General features: G+C 31.7%; 3 protein-coding genes across 8 annotated transcripts; 2 read left to right on the top strand and 1 right to left on the bottom strand.

The window, feature by feature from the left end:
* Positions 1-814: 814 nt before the first annotated feature.
* On the bottom strand, positions 815-2,232 carry LOC123717492 (transcription initiation factor TFIID subunit 7). Its single transcript, XM_045673500.1, has one exon. It carries the CDS (start codon positions 2,115-2,117, stop codon positions 1,047-1,049), a length of 1,071 nt encoding a protein of 356 aa, XP_045529456.1. The 5' UTR covers positions 2,118-2,232; the 3' UTR covers positions 815-1,046.
* A 2,701-nt stretch (positions 2,233-4,933) lies between these two features.
* Positions 4,934-16,771, top strand: LOC123717141 (WASH complex subunit 2). 6 transcript variants are annotated; one of them, XM_045672985.1, is made up of 13 exons: positions 4,934-5,073; positions 5,770-5,874; positions 5,969-6,062; positions 6,137-6,224; positions 6,726-6,856; positions 7,476-7,564; positions 8,226-8,353; positions 9,381-9,488; positions 10,267-10,345; positions 11,442-11,599; positions 12,656-12,775; positions 12,961-16,114; positions 16,241-16,771. In XM_045672985.1, exons 2-13 carry the CDS (start codon positions 5,820-5,822, stop codon positions 16,315-16,317), a joined length of 4,281 nt encoding a protein of 1,426 aa, XP_045528941.1. In that variant the 5' UTR covers positions 4,934-5,073; positions 5,770-5,819; the 3' UTR covers positions 16,318-16,771. The 6 variants fall into 6 exon arrangements, with proteins under 6 accessions (XP_045528941.1, XP_045528939.1, XP_045528942.1 ...); XM_045672983.1 differs by having other exon boundaries at positions 5,965-6,062; XM_045672986.1 differs by having other exon boundaries at positions 4,947-5,073; positions 5,744-5,874.
* A 1,231-nt stretch (positions 16,772-18,002) lies between these two features.
* On the top strand, positions 18,003-22,782 carry LOC123717588 (ribosomal RNA processing protein 1 homolog). Its single transcript, XM_045673683.1, has 11 exons — positions 18,003-18,300; positions 18,650-18,729; positions 18,877-19,026; positions 19,310-19,412; positions 19,655-19,746; positions 19,992-20,171; positions 20,681-20,766; positions 20,977-21,126; positions 21,418-21,572; positions 21,734-21,828; positions 21,981-22,782. Exons 1-11 carry the CDS (start codon positions 18,102-18,104, stop codon positions 22,593-22,595), a joined length of 1,905 nt encoding a protein of 634 aa, XP_045529639.1. The 5' UTR covers positions 18,003-18,101; the 3' UTR covers positions 22,596-22,782.
* The last annotated feature ends 7 nt before the right edge of the window (positions 22,783-22,789 follow it).

Raw genomic sequence — 22,789 nt, 5'->3', positions numbered from 1 at the left:
AGTGCCCAGGAGGTTTATGTGCTTTTGGAAGGAGTTAGGCTGGCTTAGTTAGCCAGGACTTTACATACAACGGACCTACTGACCGTCTAAGTGCGGAAACTGAGTCCACAAACCATACCATACCATGTAAACCTCAAAAAATTTTGATCCATTATCATTTAATAGCTAGAAATGGTTTTAAAGTTTATTGTATTGGAAGATTGAACAATAACCTTGTTCACCTACTTACTAAAAATACAATTGAAACAGAAATTTAACTTAATATTGAACTGTTTGACATTCTCAATACAAAAAAATATATTTGTACCAGCCTAAGGAGTCAGTGGTCAGGAAACTTAAAAGTCATCTAGCTTGAATCAGCATACCTAGAAACGTGACCTCAGATTGCTATACTATCAGCTTTAGTGCATTATTGCACATTAGTCACAAAACCTTTGCGACATAATGGCTAGCCACAATGATTATTTCTATGTTATCATAATAGTAATTACCTTGGGTTAGTCATAGCTCCTAGAAAACTTTAATTAGAAATAATAGTCATTGTTGATAGCTTAAATAATAAAATTATACATAATTTACGAAAATTGGACCCTTAAAAGAAAAGAAACATCTTTTTATTAGGCTAAGTGACTGGCAAAGTTTACTTTGCAGTATTGGCTTTATTGTATTCCTGTTCTTTATGTTCTGTTTAGCATCATGCATACTTGTACCGTTACTACCTCACACTTAACACTAAGTTACAGAGTTATTTAAAAACCATATTGTTTGTGTTTAGTTTTGGCATTCCTACAAATATGACTGAAAAAAACATAACTTATTTTAAACAATTTTATTAAACTGCAAATTACACCATAAAGAATAATTACTAAAACTAATAAATTGTACCTAACTATTTACTAACCTAAAAACTGTGAATTATTCATTACATTAAAGTCTTTCTTGCTTCAGCTACTGAACTTACTTGTTTAAAATTTAGCATTGATGAGACCTAAATATGTGTAGACTAATTTTTCTATGCCAAAAGTCACTTACTGGTCTCAAAACTTTCAAATATCCTCAGATGTCTGCAAAGTTATTAGTCCCTGATATTCCATTTCTTTATACATTATGTCTTGATTGAGTGTATGAAGTGTTTCTTGAAATCGTTGTCTAAGAGCCTGGTTTTCCATTCCAGCTATTTCATTCTGTGTTCTCTGTCTTCTTTGTTTTAGTTCATCTAACTCAGCTTTAAGCTGTTCAATTCGAATAGTCATATTATCCCGATCACGAGAATCTTCCTCAAAGTACTCCATTTGAGCTGGCTCACTTTGTTTTGATGTTTGTGGTTTGAAATCTGTTGTAAATGACTTTTGATCCATACTGAGCATTGTATTGTCTGACATATGGCTATATGGAGACATTCTTTCTAGTTCCATGTTCATAGTGTCTTCCTCTGGATCACTATCACTTACAGCACCACCAAAGATGTCCACAACATTTGATGGCTCCTGTTTAGGATTAGGATCCTTTTTGACAGCAGCTTTTTTACGTTCTTTGGGTTTGGGAGCTGTCTCATGTTTTGGATGATCGTCATCCTCCTTAATAATTTCCCATGTAACACCTACAGCTTCATTGTCTGCCCGAAGCAAACGCTTTACCTCTTTTTCTATTTCTGGTGCTTCTACATACTTCTTTTTCAAAGTTTTTCTAAAACGACGTTTTCTAACGTTTTTGGTAGGTGGAGTTACACCATGAGGATACAAAAATTTTTTGTCAACTTTATAAGGATCTTTCTTCTTAGTTTTTGATGGAGACTCTTCTTCAAAGGCATCTCCTTCTTCTTTACAGATCATAATTTGACATATATCTGCAGTTTTGTAAAAGCTTTTATTGTCAATGGTTTTCATAGATTCTATGATAGTGGGCAAATCAAGAATTTTAGCATGCATAAGCCAGTGATCAAACCTTACTTCGCCGCTTCTTACGTCATTATCAACTTGTATGGTTAGACGATTTTTGAGATTTTCTCCAGACTTAAGAACTTCTCGAAGTATTTTCGCTGGTTCTTCGGGTAAACGTAAAATAAATTGCGATTCTAATTCAACTGGATATTCAGGTTCTCTTTTGTCTCTATTCATTATGATAGCGGTATATTTGATTTTAATATAATATTATAATTTAACAAAATAAATTTACTAAATGTAGTATTTTGCTTTATATTAATTTGTCATAAAACTAAGATATCAAGTTAATATCAATGTCAGTATTTGTATGTACACAGTGCACTAAAACGAACCACAGAGTAAGTATAAGAACAAGAACTAAAGCATAGAAATCACGCTAAAATAGCAAACAAAGAAACGTCATGTTGAACTTTTATTTTCTACTTTCCAATGGGTAATAATACAAGATAAAATAGATAGATATAGTGTAAAGTTGTAATATGTTGATACAAGTGATAGATCAGAATTTAAGGTTTTATTGAAGCTGTTTAAATTGTTTTATTTATATTAAAGTTGAAATACATTTTTCACTATTTCTCAAAATACAATATTTTTCTATGAGACATTTTTATCGACCCCATTTTTTATAACAAGTATGTTACTTACTGTTACTTCTTGTATGCTAGTATATATGTCGCAGCCAACTAGCTTAACCAGTCGTTCAATTAACAGCCTAGCCGTTTAACAAGTGGCCTGAAAGATGTTCAGCCAGTTGATTAAACACCTAGGCAAATGACTTGGATCGATGACGTTTCATTACTTGCCTAGCCTGTTGACTGTTAAGTTAAACTTAATTCCACTTTCAGCTACTCTCAAACTCGAAACGAAACTCTTCTAACTGGAATATGGCGTCAGCAAACCAGAACTTTGATGGTGTTTCGAAAAGATTCATGAAAAACAACAAGTACAATTGACGAGAGTAGTGACAATCAGTGGCGTAGCTAGGTAACCAAGGGCTCTGGGGCAAATTAAAAAATGGGGCCCCACTGCTATGTAAACTGATTAGGTTTTATCAAATAAAAATATGAAATATACAATTACTTCAAAAATGCTAAGCCACTTAAGCTCTCTTTGTGCATTGTACGGTTCCTGGGTCATCGGGGTGCTTTAAATAATGTAAGATTTTTGGTTTACTCTATATTAACCACTCGCGTATAACAATAGAATATGAGCGAAATAATGAAGTGCTAATTGCTATGTATTAAATTTAATAGTCAAAGAGAGTGCATACGTCTTGACTATGCTCTCAGGGTGTAACTCCGACGATTTGGGAAATTGTCACGCTTATAAGTCATCAAAATGTACAGCCATGGCACGTACATGCACTGCATGTAGTAATAAAAATATTAGATGGTGCTCGAGTAGATAGAATAGATGTGCTCACTGTATACTGACGACGTTAAAAGTAAAATAAAAGGAAATAGAAACAATGATACGCTACAAGTGTCGTTACCCCCCAATCCCCAAAAATTATCACCGTTAGTGTTACCACATTTTACGGTGGTGACCATGAACGATCCCCGCCCGCGAACCTGAATTATGTACCTACTGCAGGTGACTTGCATTTTTTTGGGTTATACAATAAGCTGTAGCCGAAATATATAGATTTGACACGATGTATTGACTTAACGGACATCAATATGAGTGGTAAAATCAAATATAATTGAACCACTATATTTACCAGTACAAAAAAGTTTATTGACATTAGTTTACTTACTCCTGATACAGCACAAAATTTTTAAACGTTCTCGAAAAAAAAACGAATCTCTCTCGAATTTGACTTAAGCAATTTAATTTTAAAAGAAATATTTTTTATCGTCATGTTTTATCTATTTTTTTTAAATAATGACTGTTTCACACGAATGACCTACGCATTAGCCAGCCACTTTATTATATGTTGTAACAAACGATACGGCTGAATATCTTTTAGGCCGTTAGTTAAACAGCGCCGATTAGTTAAAAGGATAGGCTGTTAATTCAACGGCTTGTTGGCTGCGACAGATACATACTTCACATATAGACAAAATGATGTTGCATTCCCAACCTTTTACTTTACTACATAAACTCAAAACTATTGCCATAATATATTTTTTTTTAAATAAAGGATGTTGCTAAACATGTTTGTAATTGGCAGTAGTTTATTTCCAGACTATTATTATCTTTTCTCAAAAAATTTTTCGATAAAAATAAAATATCGAGTGGAAAAAAATATTGAAAATGTTCATACTTGATAGTAATTTTAATTCAAATTATTAAATAACTTAATAGTTCAGAACACATGTAATAAAGAAGCGGTGTGGAAATCAAATATTTGGGTTGTTGAATTGTAGATATCTCTTCTAGAATCTCTTTCAATTTTAAAGTCAGTCCATTTCTACACCTATCATTTTTAAAATGTTATCTAAACTAATAATAAATCTAAAGAATTTAGATCGCAATTATAAGGCGGAAAAAACTTCTGTGACTACTAATTTTAATCAAATTCGGCAGCACTTTTTCTTGTATATATATATATTATTGCTTATTTTATTACCAATTAAATTTTCAAAAAAACAAAAAACACCTAAACTCAGTCTAAACTAGAGTCTGCGCCACCGAAAATGTACCCCGGCGAAAAATCAACCAAACTATATGATATATATGTCATATTGTTGTTGTTCGTGAGTGGGAAAAGTGCTGCGTATTTTTATTAAATTTGTTAGTTTATGAAGTTGTTCCCGCCTTATCATTACAAAATTTAGATCGAGTTTAAAAACACAATATTTATAGTTAAATAGCTAGATGACCACCTTTACACTTTGTTCTGACAGAACAAAGACAGACATCGAAACTTGCTTTGTCTTTTAAATGTCAAGCTAAACCGTCAACGTCAACCGCAAACGTAAAAAATGCTATTGTCAGATGTCTTACATCAGAACTCGGAACACATTTGTCAAAGTTATTTAAGTAACAACAAATTAAAAATAGTGAAAGGACGTCTTGTTTATGTGTATAGTTAAATTATCAGTATTTTTTATAAAAAAATAGGTATTTGCAGTATATTTATGGAACTTTCAACTCATAAAGAAGTTATGTAACGAACATTAAAAATGTAAGCTGTGTAAACCTTGGATCTAAACTAAGCCATCACTAAAGCCTATTTTTTTAATGAATTTAAATGTACCTACTTTGCAAAGATAGAATTACATGATTAGGTGTTTTAACTACAATCAACTGATCTGCTGACATTCCGATTTGTCTCGTAATTTATCAAATGTTGATGCTTCGTTAAAATGTTGCATGCAAGTGTCGTATTTAATGAATGTTTAAAATACAGGAAATCCTTGCCAGTTGTTGTATTATTCAATGTTTATAGATTTTTTGACGATAACTATCTTATTTTTTATATGCATATTTTCTCTAACCTAAAGATAGTTATATTCCTTAGAAGAGATTAATTTTTGTTTATTTTTAAATGGTGTTTTGAAAAGACAATATGATCATATTTTCTAGGTGATTTGATATTTATAAGTACGAAACAATTATAGATTTTTTAAAGTAACTAATCTTGAGAAACAATTTACTCCTGAACAGTCTAAAAATTGGTCTAGTTTTTATGTCCTATTTCCATCAAATTCCATTCCAAATATTTTTAAATTAAATGGTAATTCAAATTTAATAAATTGTAATTCATTACAAATTGAAAATGGTAGTCTTATATATTTTCTTATAAAATCTATACTTGTTTTAATGTAAATATTTTTCTTTCATCTAATTAAGAGTGTAATTAATATGTAAAACATAATAGAAAATAATGGAGAAAGTGGACTTAGACACATTGAGGTCACTGTCTTCAAAATGGAGCCTTGGTGGGGACAAGAGATTGTTAGATTTGTTGCAAAATATACATCATGTAAGTTTTTTTTTATATACCAATTATATTAGGTTTAAATAAATAGTTTCAGTTTAAAAAAAAAACAATTAAAAAAAATATTTTTTTCAGAAAGTAGTTACAAAATGCACAGAAACAAATACTAAGTTGAATGAATTGATAAATAAACTTGATACAGCAAGCATTGACCTTCAAAATGTAAATAATAAGTAAGTAACATTACTCACAGACATATTGTGTATATAAATTTTTATGTTACATGTTTCTCAAATTTTTGTTACAGATTTATGGCTCTAAGTAATACACAATTTATTGAAAGACGAGTTTATGATGATGATGTTGATATTGCACCACCAGTGGAACCACCAAAGGTGAGTCATTGTCAGTGGTAGCTCAACAAATTTATGTACAACAATTGATACAACTATGCAATCTAAATGTGGAACCACCTTAGACTGTGGTTCTAAAAAACTTTTCTTAAACCCTACTTCATGACAATGTGTTTCATTACCTAAGAGTATCACGAGACGTTGAACTTTTGATTAAAATTCCTTAGTTAGAAAAACCAGATAAATTACAATCACATTAGTAATCGGCATGTTTAAATAGGCAATTCCGAAGTTATTGTATAATATTTCAATGTAGTTCTCTCAATCCAAAGTGCTGATGTCGCAACCTTGACATTGCGGTTCAAAAAATCCCCATTATTGTCGGGATCGCAATTACTATCGGGAGTACCGGCGATATAAATAGATATAAACTTGGTTTCATATCAAAACTAAACTTGCGTAAGTTGTGTCTGGTAAAATATATCAGGAAGACTATTTAAAAAGCTTTTATTTATACTTGTATAGTACGTTTTCTTGTTACAGGAACCTCCTAAAATAATAGATCCCAATGAAGAATTAGAGAAATTAAAGAAGTCTTTACAGACTTTTGAATCAATGCACGAAGTTGTGCAAATTTTAGACTCCGATTCTTCTGATGATGAAGACGAAGAAAGGTAAGGTTTTGTACGCGATTTCCTCAAAAATTATTTAGAAAAATTTCACAATTTTGTTACTTTGTGTCATATTCATCATATACTAGCTATGCACGGTTTCACGTGCGTTTGTTATGTTTGGCCTTGTCGTGGTCTGACGTTATAGACCAACCTAATCTTCCTCGATAATTGGACTATCTAACATAACCGGATTTGTTTCAAACCAGTATTTCCTGAGATAGCGCGTTATAATATTATTTTAATTTTCTTATAATTTGATTTCCTCTTATTTTCTAGGTCCTTTTTGGACACACATAGTGTATTCAATGGCTGGACTCACCTTCTTTTCCAAAGATAGCAACATTATTTCATTCTCACGAAGAATTCTTCTGAAAGACATTCTTCTGTTATTAGGTGTATTATGTGACTGCCATTTCGTAAATTATAAAATATTGGAATGCATTTAAAGAAATGTATGATAAGAAAAAGATTAGTTCTATGGTTATACGGGACTTAATATTAATTATATTGGAGAAAACTGTATAATAAAATTGCTGGTTTTTAAGCGAGTTATTTGGTTGGCTACCCGTGCGCAACGGGGTGTTAGTTTTAAAAATTTCTATATGAATCACAATTTCAGACTTGTTTTAAAACCGAAGAATGTGTACGCAAATCGGCCCTTACCGTACATAATTGGATCTGAGCTTTGGAGAACCAAATGGCATGCTGGTATGTGTTTTCTCTTGAAATTAATTTATCAACATTGCTTATTATTGCTTTAATAAACAATTTTACAGTGAAATTAGAATTGATCGTATTTTGAACAAATTTTGTAATGTTAGTACATTATTTATAAAAATCAAGCGGTATGTCGATTACCCGAGTATTAGCAACATTTTATAATCACAATGCCAGTGTTATCTGTCATTTTAATATGACTGTCTCAGCAGACTATAACTGCTGAAAGACCACCAAAAGTCTGTGTTATGTTAATAATTTTTATTATAATATGTCCTATACGTGTCAATGGCAAAATCATCCATAAATATTTTTTTGTGACCGTGGATCGCAAATTGGTCACAATTTCTCCGTACAACAAAGCGTCAACATTCATAACAATAATAATATTATAATAGTTAAAAATAAAATTCACCTTGACACGTAGATGCTTAAGAAATATGATTTATTGTGTACGGATCAGTATCCATCAATGGCATTGGCGATCTATTGGCATGTAACTAAGGTTTTTGCGGAGTCCTAACAATTAAATATATGTTTAGTTCAAAATGGAAGCTCCCTAGAAGTCTCTCAATACGGAAAGGCTCTCAGGCTTTTAAAGTTAGTGCACGCTAAATAACATAAGAATTGTGATTGTGTTTTTGTTAATCAGGTTTAGTGGTTGAAGATAGTGACACGGACAGCGCCGCTTCAAAACACGAGCCAGAAGAGGAATACTCTGATTCAGAACCAGAGGTTACGGATACACAGACAGACAAGCATATTGAAAAGGATACATGGGTAAGTATAAATTATACCAAAAAAAAATGGTTTTGAAATCAAACTTCTTTATCGGCGTTGTAGAAAAAATTACCGTCACATTTTTCGGTTACGCATCACATTATTCCGTTACGCGTCTAATAATTGTATTATTTGTATGCATGTCTATGAAAATAAAAGCCTTTTGTTAAACTTTATCTTATTTTACCAATTTCTGTAAAGTTGCATATAGTAGATCATTTTTCGAAAAATAAGGTCATAAAGAAGTTTCACTTCTTACTTGTGTACACATACACTTTTTTTTCAATGAACATTTTTAAACACTGATTTTAGTATACATTTAATACTCAACTAACAGCATAGTACTGATAAACCATTCTTCGTTTTACGATTTTTTTAAATTTATTTATTAAACAGAATAATACAATAAAATCATGTTATGTAACATAAGAAAACCGCTGTGGTTTGTATAAATGTAACCATAGCAGTCTTGTTTAGGAACACGACAAATGCATTTAAAAATAGTTTTTAAATTACTTCTTATGTTGGTTAACGTTAGGCTATCTAAAAAGTTACTGGGAAGTCCATTTATTAGCCGCTGTACCTCAACGTTCTCTCGCCATATACGTTGTTTGCTCTCGATGTGCAGAGCCGAACTTGAGTTACCGCTTGGGTCGTACGTCATGCTGAATTATTTTTTATGTCATCTCGTAAAAAATCTATTTGTTACCTTGTCTGCATCTGTTTTTATATTCTATTTATATATTTTGTGATGTAGTTGATTATTACGTTAAGTTTTAGTATTGCGCGTAACTGTTTTGTCGCAGAGCTGCATTGTCAAGTCAAATCAGCCTTAAATAGTAGAACGTGGTAACATGAAAAAAATAAACTAAATATTTTTGTAACAGTGTAAAAGGTTATTAAAGTTATAGTATAATAGTTTAGGTTTAATATTAAAATAAAGTAACAAATTTTGTTTTATATTATTTTGTAATCTTCGAAAATAATTACTTATTACAATAATTTGATTTTTTCCAAAATTCTATAGATATCAAGCTCGCCAAGTGCAGAGGCTAGTGTCAGTACTAGCTTGAATAAACCAGCCAAGCCAGCGGATATAGCAGCTGAGCTAGCCAGAAGATTAGGCGGTGACATGGTAAGATATTAACAAGAACGGAAAACATTTATCCATAACTCAATATTTCTTATACTTAGCTCTATATAGACACTATTAAGAGAAACTTTTGTAACCATTTTGTTTGCCAAAATCGAAATCCATTATTGATGGACAGCGGTATCTAGAGGTCCACCAGCTGATGAGCTATTATCAGTACGGCTTTCGTCGAGGTCGTTCAGCTGGTGGCCTTGATACCTTACACATAGATGGACAGAGGCAATTGAGTCCAAGGAGAAAGCGCTAGTTCTCGGTTTAGCGAATGCCTTCGATCGAGTGTGGATCTCCAGCTTTCTAGCCGTTCGGAGGTTCGTTCCGACCTTAAACCTTCCCACAGGGCTTTGTCCTATCCCCGACCCTTTCTCCTGCATATCAATAATATGTTGCAACTTAGCAACATTCATTGCTATGAGAACTGGACATACACTTTAAACTGGCCGGTATTACCGGAACAAACTTGTATCTGAAGTCGAAACTGTACTACGTGAAGACTTAGACTGAGTTAGACTAAATCTAATCCAATTTATCTCCAAGAAGACACAAGTTTGCCGTCCTCACCTAAAAGAAGCAACCTTAATCGCTTGGTTGAGCGTTTTGAAAGTGATGAAGCTTAAGGTAACTCAACAAGCCTGTCTTATGAGGCCTCCAGTGCATGGTACCACTCCAATAATAGTTTGTTGGGTAATTCTCTGATCTTAAAGATATTTTTTTTAAACTCCATACAGTATTCACCAAAGTTATAATATGAATAAATGTTTAGATACCACCACCTCCCCCTATGGAAGCAATGCCGGAACCAACTACGAAAAAAGTGTACCGGCCTGAACAACCTACTACAGGTATTTTCTTGTTATATTTTCTTGTTATATATTACATTTTCTAATACTAACAGTATCAGAAAATTTTACTACTCCCGCAAACGTTTCGCCTTATAATTTTTTATACGTCACAACTTTTTAGTACCTAATTATTCCGTAGATTTTGTTAGATTTCCTGGACAACAAACCTAAATATAAATATTTAATTAAATTTATTTTTTCTCCATAAAATAAGATCAGAGTTAAAAAAATACGAATAGGTCCAGCTGTCTTCGAATTATGCGCTTAACGACGTCTTTAGCAATGTATATTAACTCTTTCTCTGTAGGTATGTATCGGTTCGTTTATAACCTGAAAATTTACCTTCATAGAAAATTATTGGGGTTTGACTTCGTATGTCTGTCAAAACGGTTTGACGTAGTTGCTGATACCCCCTTGATCCACGCAAGTAGTGTTTATGTATTGAAATGAAGACTACGCCTTGATATTGTATCTAGTTTTGCCGATTATTCTTGGGTTCCTGTTCACAGTACGAGTTTTCTACGAAAGAGAGTTTGTTTTTTTGAATGGAATCTCGCTATTGGCCTTAAGGGCCTTTACAGCTCAGCTCGGTCTGTTTTGGCGAGCGTGGCTCGGCCAGAATGGCATTTTATCCCGCGGCTAGCGCAAGGGCGTCTCCTGTCAGACTCGAACCTCGGCTTGGGCCGTCGCGGGGTGGTCAATCGCCTGAAGGGCAGAACGGAAGCTCACTGGAGTGAGCGAAGTGCGAAGTAAAGGTCCCCAAGGTTATTATTGGCCGCGCGGGCGGCTTTTAGTTTATTGTTTGCTACGGTAATTGGATCGTCCGGATCCGTTAGTGTGTGTCGAGGTAAAGATAGTTTGTGTAGGTCTCGCAGGGGTAGTTCGACAGTATACCGCGACGAGAGCTACGCGACCTTTTTATTCGGCGAAGCAGTTTGGTTTCTTATTTACGACTTACATCTATTCTTCTTAATAGTTTAGCTAAATTTCTTACTTTAATTGTTTACATGTGTTCTTATCTAACTTTGAAATTGTCCGTGAGTCGCCAACAAGTATGTTCAACTCGCATAAGAAAAGGTTTGTTTTTTAATTTCAGCAACAATTTTCTCTAATGAACCGCCTCCGTTAGATCAAGTTCAGTCTGATAGTGACGAAGATATATTCGCAGAATTACACCGAAATCGCTACACACATAATGACAGGACTCAGCCGGTTGCTAACGTTGTTGATGAATTGTTTGGCAACGTATCGAAGGTATGTAATAATTTATTGCATGAGAAAAAAATATTACTTCTCATTCAACCCGTATATGATTGAATAATGCTATTTCAAACTAAATAATATTTTCTTATTAATTTCGTAATACTACATCTAACATAAATTATATACAACAACAACTAAACATATAGCCAAAGATATAATATATACAAATAGATTCAAATATTTACGAAAAGAAAAAGGCTGTGTGGTGGTGTGGGATGTGCTCATGTTGCTGCTGATTTAGCGCTATAGATATTCTTAATACTCCTTTCCCGACCAATATTTTTAGTATGGCCGAGATATATTGCCAAATATTTTTTGTATGTCCAATGAATGTTTAGTGTCTTAGCCGTATGGCCAGAACTAGAACTATTGCTTTGCAAACGAAAATACTGTAATATTTATCTGCCTTTTTTTTCTGTCAAGCTTTACGGCCTAAGTGCGTCTCTTTTTCATTCTACATGAAGTTTGCCACGATTCGTTCGAGTAGCGCTATTTTCATTTGTGTTTGTTTCTGATCATATTGGTTATGAGTACTAGTCAAGCCATCTATGTAGACCGTGTAAAGACGAAATAATGAGCCATATACTGTTGGAGAAATATTGCCGAGATATACATTTCTCAGTCATGTGCTGCATTAAAATGTTTTTTGTACTTTCGGGATATAGTCGGCAATGGTGTAACCACATATTTTAATAAAAGTGTAGCCCGTATAGAGGCTCCTTTAGGAAAGTGAAAGAAAGCATGACTACGGGTCTGGTAGGTAGGAACAATATAGTTGCAAAAAATACAAAATATAATCTTAACTTACGGGAGCACTGTATATTTAATTAAAATTACGGAAGTCATGGCGCTAAGTCGAGTATTTAAGTCTGGCATATTTAGAGCTTTTTTACTCCAGAACTTAAGGCCATGATAACCAATATACAGGAGTCACAGTTCGCGGTTCTTGACTGAATTTGAATGACAGAAGTTTTCTGAATCTCACGCTAAGACCGAACATAAAGAATATTATTTATTTTCAATTAAACGATTTATCTTTTCTTTCAGGAATCAAGCACTAAAAATACACAAGTACTGTGCGATGAAGACTCAGAATCTGAATTGTTTGCAGAAAAACCTCAAATTAAAGAAAAATCACCTGAGATTGCAGAAGAAAGTATTGTCAAGGTATTAATATTTTTAAAGAAATTATTTTTTATCCACAAAAAGTAACCTATGGATTAATTTATAGCATGTTAAACGTCTGACTATAAATGTTATATTCGTTGTTTTTGTTATCATAGACTAATTTAAAAGAAAAAAATATTTTACAAGATAAAATACAGTATTCAAACGGTAAATTTTATTTTCAGAAACCAGTTGGTGGTATTTCTCTTTTTGGTTCAAATAAGCACTCAATCAGCATAGGAGCAGCTATATTAAAACGCCAACAACCAAAGTCATCTGATGAAGAAAGTGATAATTCTGAAAGTCCAAAAAAATCAGACATCGCGAAACCTAAACCATCAGAAAATTCGATAACTAATATCCCTGTAGTACCTAAAGATACCCAAGAAAAATTTAGCAGTCAAAGTAGTAACAAAGATATTATAGAACATCTGTTTGCTAAACCTAAATCCAAAAATACTAAGAATAAAACTACTAAACAGGAAACAAAGGAAAAAATACCTGACAAGAAAGTGGATTTATTTACCGATGATCTGTTTGACGATATAGATGATATATTTACAAGTAAAATCACAAAAACCCCAGATACAAGAGGAAAAGAGAAACTATTTGACAGTGACGATGATCTCTTCAATGAAAAGGTTATATCAAAGCCGCAAGTATCACAGGCTAAGAGAAGCTTAGTATTTTCTGATTCAGATGATGATCTATTTAACGAAACCAATACTACAAAAATAAAAAATAATAGTACCACAGTCGATAAAGAAGTGATAAATAAAAATGGAGCAAATGCAGTTGATGAAACACCAAAGCCAATCTTAGAAAAAGAAATCAATACATCCAAAAGTAATAAAAATGAAAACAATTATTTATTCAACAATAAAGATCTTACGAAAGAAGTTGTTAATAAAAAAGACACGAACAAGGAACTTAATTCTAAAATAGAAAATAATGTTAGAAATGAACGCGTTTTACTTATTTCAAGCGATTTTCCGTTAGAAATTGATAACGATACTAAAAATAATAAAGAGGAACCAAAAAAATCATCAAAGGATAAAAATAATAAATTTGAAAGTATTTTAGATGCTGAAAGTGACGATGATCTATTTAAAAACAACACTGTATCAGATAGAATTAAAGTTTCGAGTTTGAAAACGAGTATTTTTGATGATGATAGTGAGGACGAATTATTTGGTAATGTTTTACCAATATCAAATAAGGAAATGCCACAGACCAAAAACAATCTTAACATAAATGAAACAATTGAAAATAGAACAAATATTATTGATAGTTTAGAAAAAGTAGATAGCCAAGCTTCAATATCCAATGCTACTTTATATCCAATTGTTCCTGAAGAAGTTGTAAAAACTACAGAAAAAACTAATGTAAGTTTATTTAATGATGAAAGCGACAAAGAATTATTTGGTGATAAAAACGAAAATCCTACTATTGAAGATACAAAATCCTCTATGCTTGAAGATACGGTCCTGTCTAATTTTTCCACTGAAATGAGCCAACATAAGACAATATTTCAAGATCCTAGCAATAAAGTAATAAATAGAGAACCTAACAAAAGTTCAGCTACAATTGAGGACAAAAAAAGCTTGCAAATTAGTTATGTTAATCTGGATGATACGGTCAATACAGACTTTCGAAGTCCATTAGTATTTAATGATGATGAAATGGACGAATTATTAACAAGTAACTCAAAAACATCCAAGAATATTATTGAAAATACACCTGATAATAAAAAACGACAAGAAATGTATCTCAATGCACCAGAAAATTTAATGGAATCTATTATTAATACTAATGCAACAAATGAGATTTTAAAATCGGAATCTGAAGGTGTGTATAAGGAGACTCTTCAACCGTCGCTTCCTGTTTCATCTCAAACTGATGGTGATATTCAAAAAAACGAATATAATAAATTAGAATTTCATGAAGAGATCTTAAAAGAATCTAAAATAGTCTATGATGTTGAAGAAGATGAAAACACATTTACTGAGCCTTTAGATAAAGAAACAAGTCCATTTTCTGAAATATTTAATGACGTACCACCAGAATTTGAAAAACCCAAAGAACCGAAAAGAAGTAAAAACGTCAACGCTCTATTTGACGATGATTCGGATGACGAAACTATGTTTTTCAAAAAAAGTAGTGACGTTAGTGATGATCTACCAAGTCCTGATTATACTCAGGCAAGATTCAGTTTATTTCATGATGAACCCCCTTCTATAGATGTGGATTTTACTGAGAAATCTTCGAAGAGTCTCAATGTTGAAGAAATAATAAAAAATACACAAACTGATTTATCTAAAGAAAAAAAATTGGTATCATCTCAAAACTTTAATGAAATAGAAACAACGAATGTCGACCGCAATATTAAAAAAAATCTTCCAAATGATTTTGATATAAATGCCGATGAATTTCCACAGAGTTTAGAGAGTTCAATAAGATCTACAAATGCCATGATCTCCGATAAAATTATTAAATTGCAAACAGATGTAAAAAAACCTATTGAAATAAAAGAAAAAAGTATTGGGAAATTAAAGCCTGTTCATTTTAATATCAATGTAAATACATTATTACCTGGTGCTGCACATAAAAAACCAAAGCTAGTTGAAGAACTTGATGGTTCTGCTTCATCTAAAGCCGAAAATAATGAATTCGAAAAAAAAACTAATAATTTTAAAGAAAAAGAGTCAGCTATTTTAGATAACAAATTATCTAAAGAACGAGCAAGGATTCCAGTGAAAAGAAGGCCTTCCACGAGGCGTGCCAGGCTGGAAGCTGCAAGAAAATCTGGTATCGATTTTGGGGAAAGTATTGACTCTACAGACAATTCGAGCTCTATTGATGAACCAAGCAAGGATAATACCATTGAAGATACTAATAAAAATGTTACTGAAGTTGAAAGTATAAAAATATATAATTCTGATGCAGAGAGCAGTAAAAGTACGACCAAGGTAGTTTACATCTTAAACGATGAAGACATATTTTCAGATGAGAATAAAAATGTGCAGACTGATTCAAATTGTCAAGACTTAAACTCACAGACCAGTTATAAAAATGTTGATACCCCATCGACTACAGAGAAAGATACGAATCAAAATGGTATCGATAAAAAATCAATTTTTGATCTAAGTGATAGTGAAACTGAACTTTTTGGTGCTAAAAAGTCTAATGTTACACCAAAGACGAAACTTTTCGATTCTGACACTGATGATGATAATGATTTATTTGGAAGTAAGAAGCAAATCACAGTAAAGGAAGAGAAGCAAAACCTATTATTTAGTGACGAAAGTGATGGTGAACTATTTAGTACCTCGAAGCAAGGTAAGATTACAATCTCTAAATTTAATTTAAAACCCCCAATTCCTCCTCAAATGTCCTATCTTTGCCACAATAGGTCCTCCTTTGGATTCGTTTTCGTCGTATAAAAACTGCTTGATTTTTTCACAGAAAAGAAAATCTCAAACAAACCTTCCGAACCAGTTTTTCAAGATCCTCTTTCAATGTTGAACCAAGATGACAGCTAAGAATGTTTTATCTATCAAAACATTGGCAGCATGTTCAAATTCTTAATTTTCGAATCATAGAGTAAAGAATCTATATTGCTGTCCACTGTAAAAATGAGAATTGACGTTAAGTTTATCACTTTTTATATTTGTTGTTATGTTATGAGAACGAACATTAAAACTCATCAGTCCTTTTTTGTTACTGGTGCTGTTTGAGGTATTAGTCTTTATTCAAAATGTGGCAGTTTAGAACATATCGGATGTATAAAAATACACTTTGGTATTTGTAACCAGTGATATTATAAACAATGATTAAATTATTAGAAGAATAACAATATATTACTGGTGTTTATAATTTAAGTAATGTTTTTATTTAAATAATTATTAATTTTAAAATAAGATAAATATGAGATTTTACCAACTTTGTATTAATTATACTGTATAGATCTAATCAAATACTTATTGGATAATTAATAATTTTGCTTTAATCTACATTCCATTAATTGGTTCAAAGAAAGAATTATTTTATTGTAAATGTATATTGTTAAAAAAAATTATAATAATATATAATAACAATGCTGTAAGAAAGTGCCTGATTGTTGATAATTAAATGATTTATACTTTGGAAACTTTAATGATTTTGGTATATTACTCCTAAAGGAACCTATGAAATATGTATTTAGGTTCATATTATATTTTTCTGCCTTATGAAAACAATTTAAATGAAGAAATACTTCACAACTGTATAGTTCTAAGGAAATATGTTAGATTACTTATCAATTATTATCATCGTGAGTAAATATTTATACTAACTCGTCCGAAACAGTTCCTTTGAAGGTGGGAAAATCTGTAGTGGCAACACTTGAATTTTAAGAGTGTTGAGTGGCACATGTGTTGTATGAAAATTAGAGACCAAGTCCAAACTTGAAATTTTGAGCTTTGTATGACCGTGTCGTCAACACAAAAAATATATACCCATTTCGCAGGCTGTTGACATTTAAATAAAAAGAGACCGTAGAAATTATGTTCCTTTTGCATAATGTATTATATTGTTATCATAAACTCAATTGCAACATCTTCCATATCAATTGCACACCACTATCCCCAAAATATAAGGAATCTATCATGCCGCGGCCTTAGTTTTCGGGATCCCGGTACGGGAACTTCCTGGCGAATTCATATTTTTATCAATGGTTTTTCCCGAAAATTCATACGATGGTACCACTCACTCTCCCCCAGCACACCAGGAACCCAGAAATGTTCAAGTAAATCAATAAGTGATTTGCTATTTTAAAAGAGTACCGAGAGTTTTTTACGCCTGCTGTTTCTCTGTCTTCGTTGCCGATGAATAGGGGTATATAGGACGAGGAATAAGTGATACATACGTTTTATAATAAGCATACTTATTTTATTATAAAAAACATACTTTTTTATATTTCTTTTGTCAGTGAAAATTTAGCTTTTTATATAGCGAGACAACACCAAATAGTGAAATGTGGTTCTAGCATAGGGGAACGAGTCGCTACGCGGTTTGACTATAGTTTCTTGACTAATGTGTATATAAGTGTAGGTTCAATTTTAATCATAACTTATAACATATTTATCTGGGTGGATTACCGTAAATAAATAATTATTATTTAATACTGATATTTATGGCAATATCGGCAAATGTCAAATGTCAGAATCTTATATTTCTAGTTCCGTATTTCAAAGCGACTACGAAGCGAGAAAATTTAATATTTAGATTTTTCATTAAATATATATTCTAGCAAATCTATATTGCATCGTAATATTTAAGAGTAATAATGAAATCTGTTGATAAAAAGAAGGTTAAAAAGCCAATTAAAAAGAAACCGTTAATAAAACCTAAAAAAGAAAAGGTGTTAATAGTTGCTCAAGAATTTAAGTTTGCTAAATTATTATCAGGAAATGAGAAAACGACTCGTGATCGTGTACTAAAATCACTGAAGAAATGGTTATCAAGTTGTTTTTCCAAAAATTATGGTAAGCGCTTGTTTGATTTCAAAATTTGTAGAAATGTTTGTTAACGCACGTTGAATTATAACCTTAAAACCGTACTGCTTTTATTATATCACTTCAATGTTTGTATACATACATAATAAAGTCCATTAGTGTATTTATTAGAAGAGATTTAGAAGTACAGTTTTCTCTACTCAAAAGTATTCTTAATTCTAGTTGTCTGTGATAATAATTTGTCATATATGTGTACTTTGTATTTCTATAACATCTGCATACAGCCTTGTAAAACGTGTTAAGGTAGTCCAGACTCCAGACAAATTGATATGTTTAAAATCCTAGATATCAATAATAACAGCTTAATCTTAATTTTCAGTTTTTAAAGAAGATGACTTTATTAGAGTATGGAAAGGATTATTTTATGCTGTTTGGATGTCTGACAAACCTCTTATACAGGTAACTAAAATGTATACAAATTCATTATATGTATAAGAAAAATAATTCATGCTTAGTAGCTATGTTAAAAAAGAAAATGGTAGAATTTAAGAAAATGAAATAAGACTTGGTGTTGACAATAACAGAATTTTATTTTCTATTTTACAGGAAGACCTATGTGAAAGTATATCTCATATCTTAGATTTATTTCCCAATGACCAATTTAAATATGCAATGATGATGACTAAAGTTGGCTTCAAAGTGCTAGGCACAGAGTGGTATGGCATTGATCAGCATAGAATTGACAAGTTTTTGATGGTGAGTATCAAGTAAAATAGTAACATTTTAGTCACTAATATTTTTTATTCTGTATTTATGTATTTACAATATATACATATATAGTATATTTTCACCTTTAATTACAGTTCTTTATATATTATCTATTTATAGTACTTTGGTGAGAACTATCATTTCATACTTATAACCTGCTATTTTATGCTATTTTAGTATTTAAACTTACACAAATAATGATGAATAAGTTTATGGACATATTTCCTTTTCTGGAATGCATTTATATTAAAAACAATAATGTGTCTTGTAGTTGGTACGGCGATACTTGCGTGGAAGTTTCCGATGTCTATCAAGAAAGGATTGGGATTCAGATGCCTGTATTGCTTACGCTAATATGTTATCATCTGAAGATGGTTAGTTTGACAGTGAAGAATACCTTATTAATTATTACTAAATTATTATACAATATGACCATTATTAAGTACATATAGAATTTTAGTAACTATTTAGTAATAGTTTATTGATGAGGCAAAATTAATCACCACACTCTATTTAGAGTGTGCTTTCAGCCATGGAAAAAGCTGACAATTATATTTTTAATGCAAATTGTTAAAGTTTATTTATTTGGTATATTTTTTATATGAATGTGTTCCAGGTGTTCTAGCTGTTAAGACTCCATTCTATGCTAGAAATGGTATATCAATGATACTTCATATTATCGAATGCTTTTTAGAGGAATTGGCAAAGGTAAAATGTTTGTAAAATATAAGATCTAAAGTTAAAATAAACTATAAATAATTTAATTTAATGGCTATGTGGAACCTTAGCTCAATAGATACATTAATAAAGTAATAAAACAAAATCACAAACATCATACAAATAATATTTCTAAACTATTTCAAATTTTATGCTTTGTATGTTAAAAACAGATTTTTATATCATGAATAAAGAATTAATAACTACTCCTGCTTAATAGATATTTTTACTTTCAGATATCAAAAGGCAAAATTCCCGAAGAGTGTCTCACAGAGCTGTTAGATCCGTTCATTAAACAAATATGCATTGGTGAACAACATGAAGTATATACAGCCAGTCGCCAGTTGCTCACAGATCTGCTTAAACAGAGTGACCTTGGCTTAAAATATGCTGGAGCTACGCAGGCTTGGAAAAATGTTAGAACTTAGTATAAGTATTATTGTTGTTAAGCAATGTTCTTGTATTACTTTTAACTCTAATATGAATGCTATTTTTAAAATAAAATAACTTAAAAATTGAATGTCTAAAACCTCAACAACACAGAAGGTTATAAATTAAATAATAATGTATATTTTACAATAACTTGTTTCTGATATTGTATGTGTCGCCGTTATTTAAGGCCTTTTGCAATACATGGACTAAGGATTCCATGTTTTTCCTGACAATCAAATCTGGATGCTTATTTCTTAGTTGTTTTGCTTGCTCTTTTAAGCTCATTCACATTACTTAAAGACAATTTTATCATCTATTAACAAGTATGGTTAAGTAAACAACATGAGAAGCCAGGCACAGAAGGCTGATCATCTTATCACATATCATCGAATAGATGGAATCCATGGCCAATAGTCATCTTAAGTTGTGTGCCTTTATAAATTTTGTTTTATTGCTAAGATTGTACAGTAAACTATTAGTGGCATTATTTCAGATGGGTTGTCCAGATGGTGGACCAGATGCCTTTGAACTCATTTCGGATGAAGAAGCTGAAGAAGATGCGAAAGATTATAGCACAACGTAAGTGCACTTTTTTAGTGCTTTGCAATATTTTATAATCATCACAATGACATCCACATTTTTTGGAATTATAGGAAAAAAATGGCTCATCACTCTCAATAATTAACAAATTTAATTCCTTGTACAACCATGTTTATGCAAAATTTGTTTAGTAATGTATCAAGACTAACTTTAAACAACTTTTGCCAGTAAAGAATTATTTATTTCCAGCAATGGTCCTTTAGACCCTCGAGCTGGACGAGTGAACGTCACGTTGGAGCCACTTCCCGTCCCAGCTCAGTTGGTCGCTCAAAGGATCAGACAGTATATGAAAAAGTCCGCCTCAAAGGCTTATAAGCGAGCTAATACTTGCTTGCAAAGGTATAATATTTTTTTAATCAATCCTTTAAGAAAATATGAGTACGCTCTTTCTTAAATGGCCGGCAACGCACTCGTCATGTAAATTTCCATGCCGTATTGTTGCAGCAATATTTGTTTTCCTCATACAATTATTTTGTCTCTTAATTATACCCCATGTGCTTTCTATTTAATCGGTCTGACACCACTGATGCGGCACTCTTGTAGTAAATATATACATACAAAATATTTTTTTTGCAAATTGCTTATAAAAAATAAGATTATGTTAATAAATATATCTCTAATTACTTGCAGGTTCGAAAAACTCTCCCAAGACGACTACCCATTAAAAATAAGAACTGAAGAAATGGAACTCCCGTTACCAAAGGGCAATACAGTGAAGTCGGCTGTAAATTTGAAATTGCTAGAAAAGAGCCTTGTTGTGGGATCCGACGAATTGGCACTCAGAGGTAAAAGGAACCACTCTATTAATATAGCTGCCATAAATGATAGACTCTACTTCTTAAAGTGGAGTTGCTGCTCGGCATAATTATCCTGTATACAAAACACTTATTAAAGATAAAAGTATTAAAAAACAACAATATTTTGTTAAGCTAAAATAATTTTACAGGTCTCAGCCGAAAGCACAGAAAACGATTGCTCGCGAAATCTCGCGCTGGACTCAGTATAATGGAGGATATTCCTGACATACAGACAGATGAGAATGTAAGATATTTATATATGCGTATATATATATACCTTTACCGTCAATAATTAAAAATAAGAGATACCGTACTGACTTGTTAATTTAATTATTTCTATCGTAGATAATTTTATAACTGTTTATATTAGAATTTAGAGAGGCATTTCTTTTTCAGAAGGAAGAAAAGAAATCTACAACACCTGATGACAAAGTTAAAAGTAGAAAACGGAAAAATAAAGATGTCGTGAAGCCGGATAAAAAACCTAAGCTAGAACTTAAGGAGGACATTAAAAAGGAAACAAATAAAAAAGTTAATAAAAAAAATAAGGAAAACGAACAGGTAGATAAGTCTAAAAGTAAAGTTAAAGTAAACAAGAAAGACAATGTACTTGTAAATAAAAAAGAAAACAAGAATGTTATCATTCCCAAGAATAAAACTAACGAGAAAACCAAAGCAGAATCGAAAAATGATGTAAAATCAGATAAAAAGGAGCCAGTGGCCAAAGCCGAGAAAAAAGATAAGAAACAAAATAAAAAAGAAGAGAAAACACCTGTTAAAACTAAAAGTTTTGCAAAAGCAGCGAAAAATGTTAATGTAGAATCACCTAAAAAGGTTAAATTTGTTTTAAAAAACAATTGTAAGCAAGAGACTGTTGATTATTACGAAAGTATTAGACAAAGTCCTAATATTCCGTTTGACAGTAGCAAAAAACCGGCAAAAACCAACCTGAAACCTTCAACGCCGTCACCCATTAATCCGTTTTTTAAGAAAAAACTTAGGCTTAAGTAATTTAAAATGTTTTTACGTTATTTTCTTGATGTACTATTTTAAGTAAAGGCTATTGATTGCTCAAGGAATAACTGTACAAATTAGTGAATTATCTAAATGTTATAATTTCCATGAGGAATGTTTTTTTTAAATAATGTGTCTTGTTTACTTGTTGTAAGCCAGTAGAACCAATAAAGGATGATAAATATGTTTGT

This window comes from Pieris brassicae, chromosome 12 (genome assembly GCF_905147105.1).
Source record: "Pieris brassicae chromosome 12, ilPieBrab1.1, whole genome shotgun sequence".
Classification (NCBI taxonomy): Eukaryota; Metazoa; Arthropoda; class Insecta; order Lepidoptera; family Pieridae; genus Pieris; species Pieris brassicae.
This window is presented reverse-complemented; position numbering and strand designations above follow the sequence as displayed.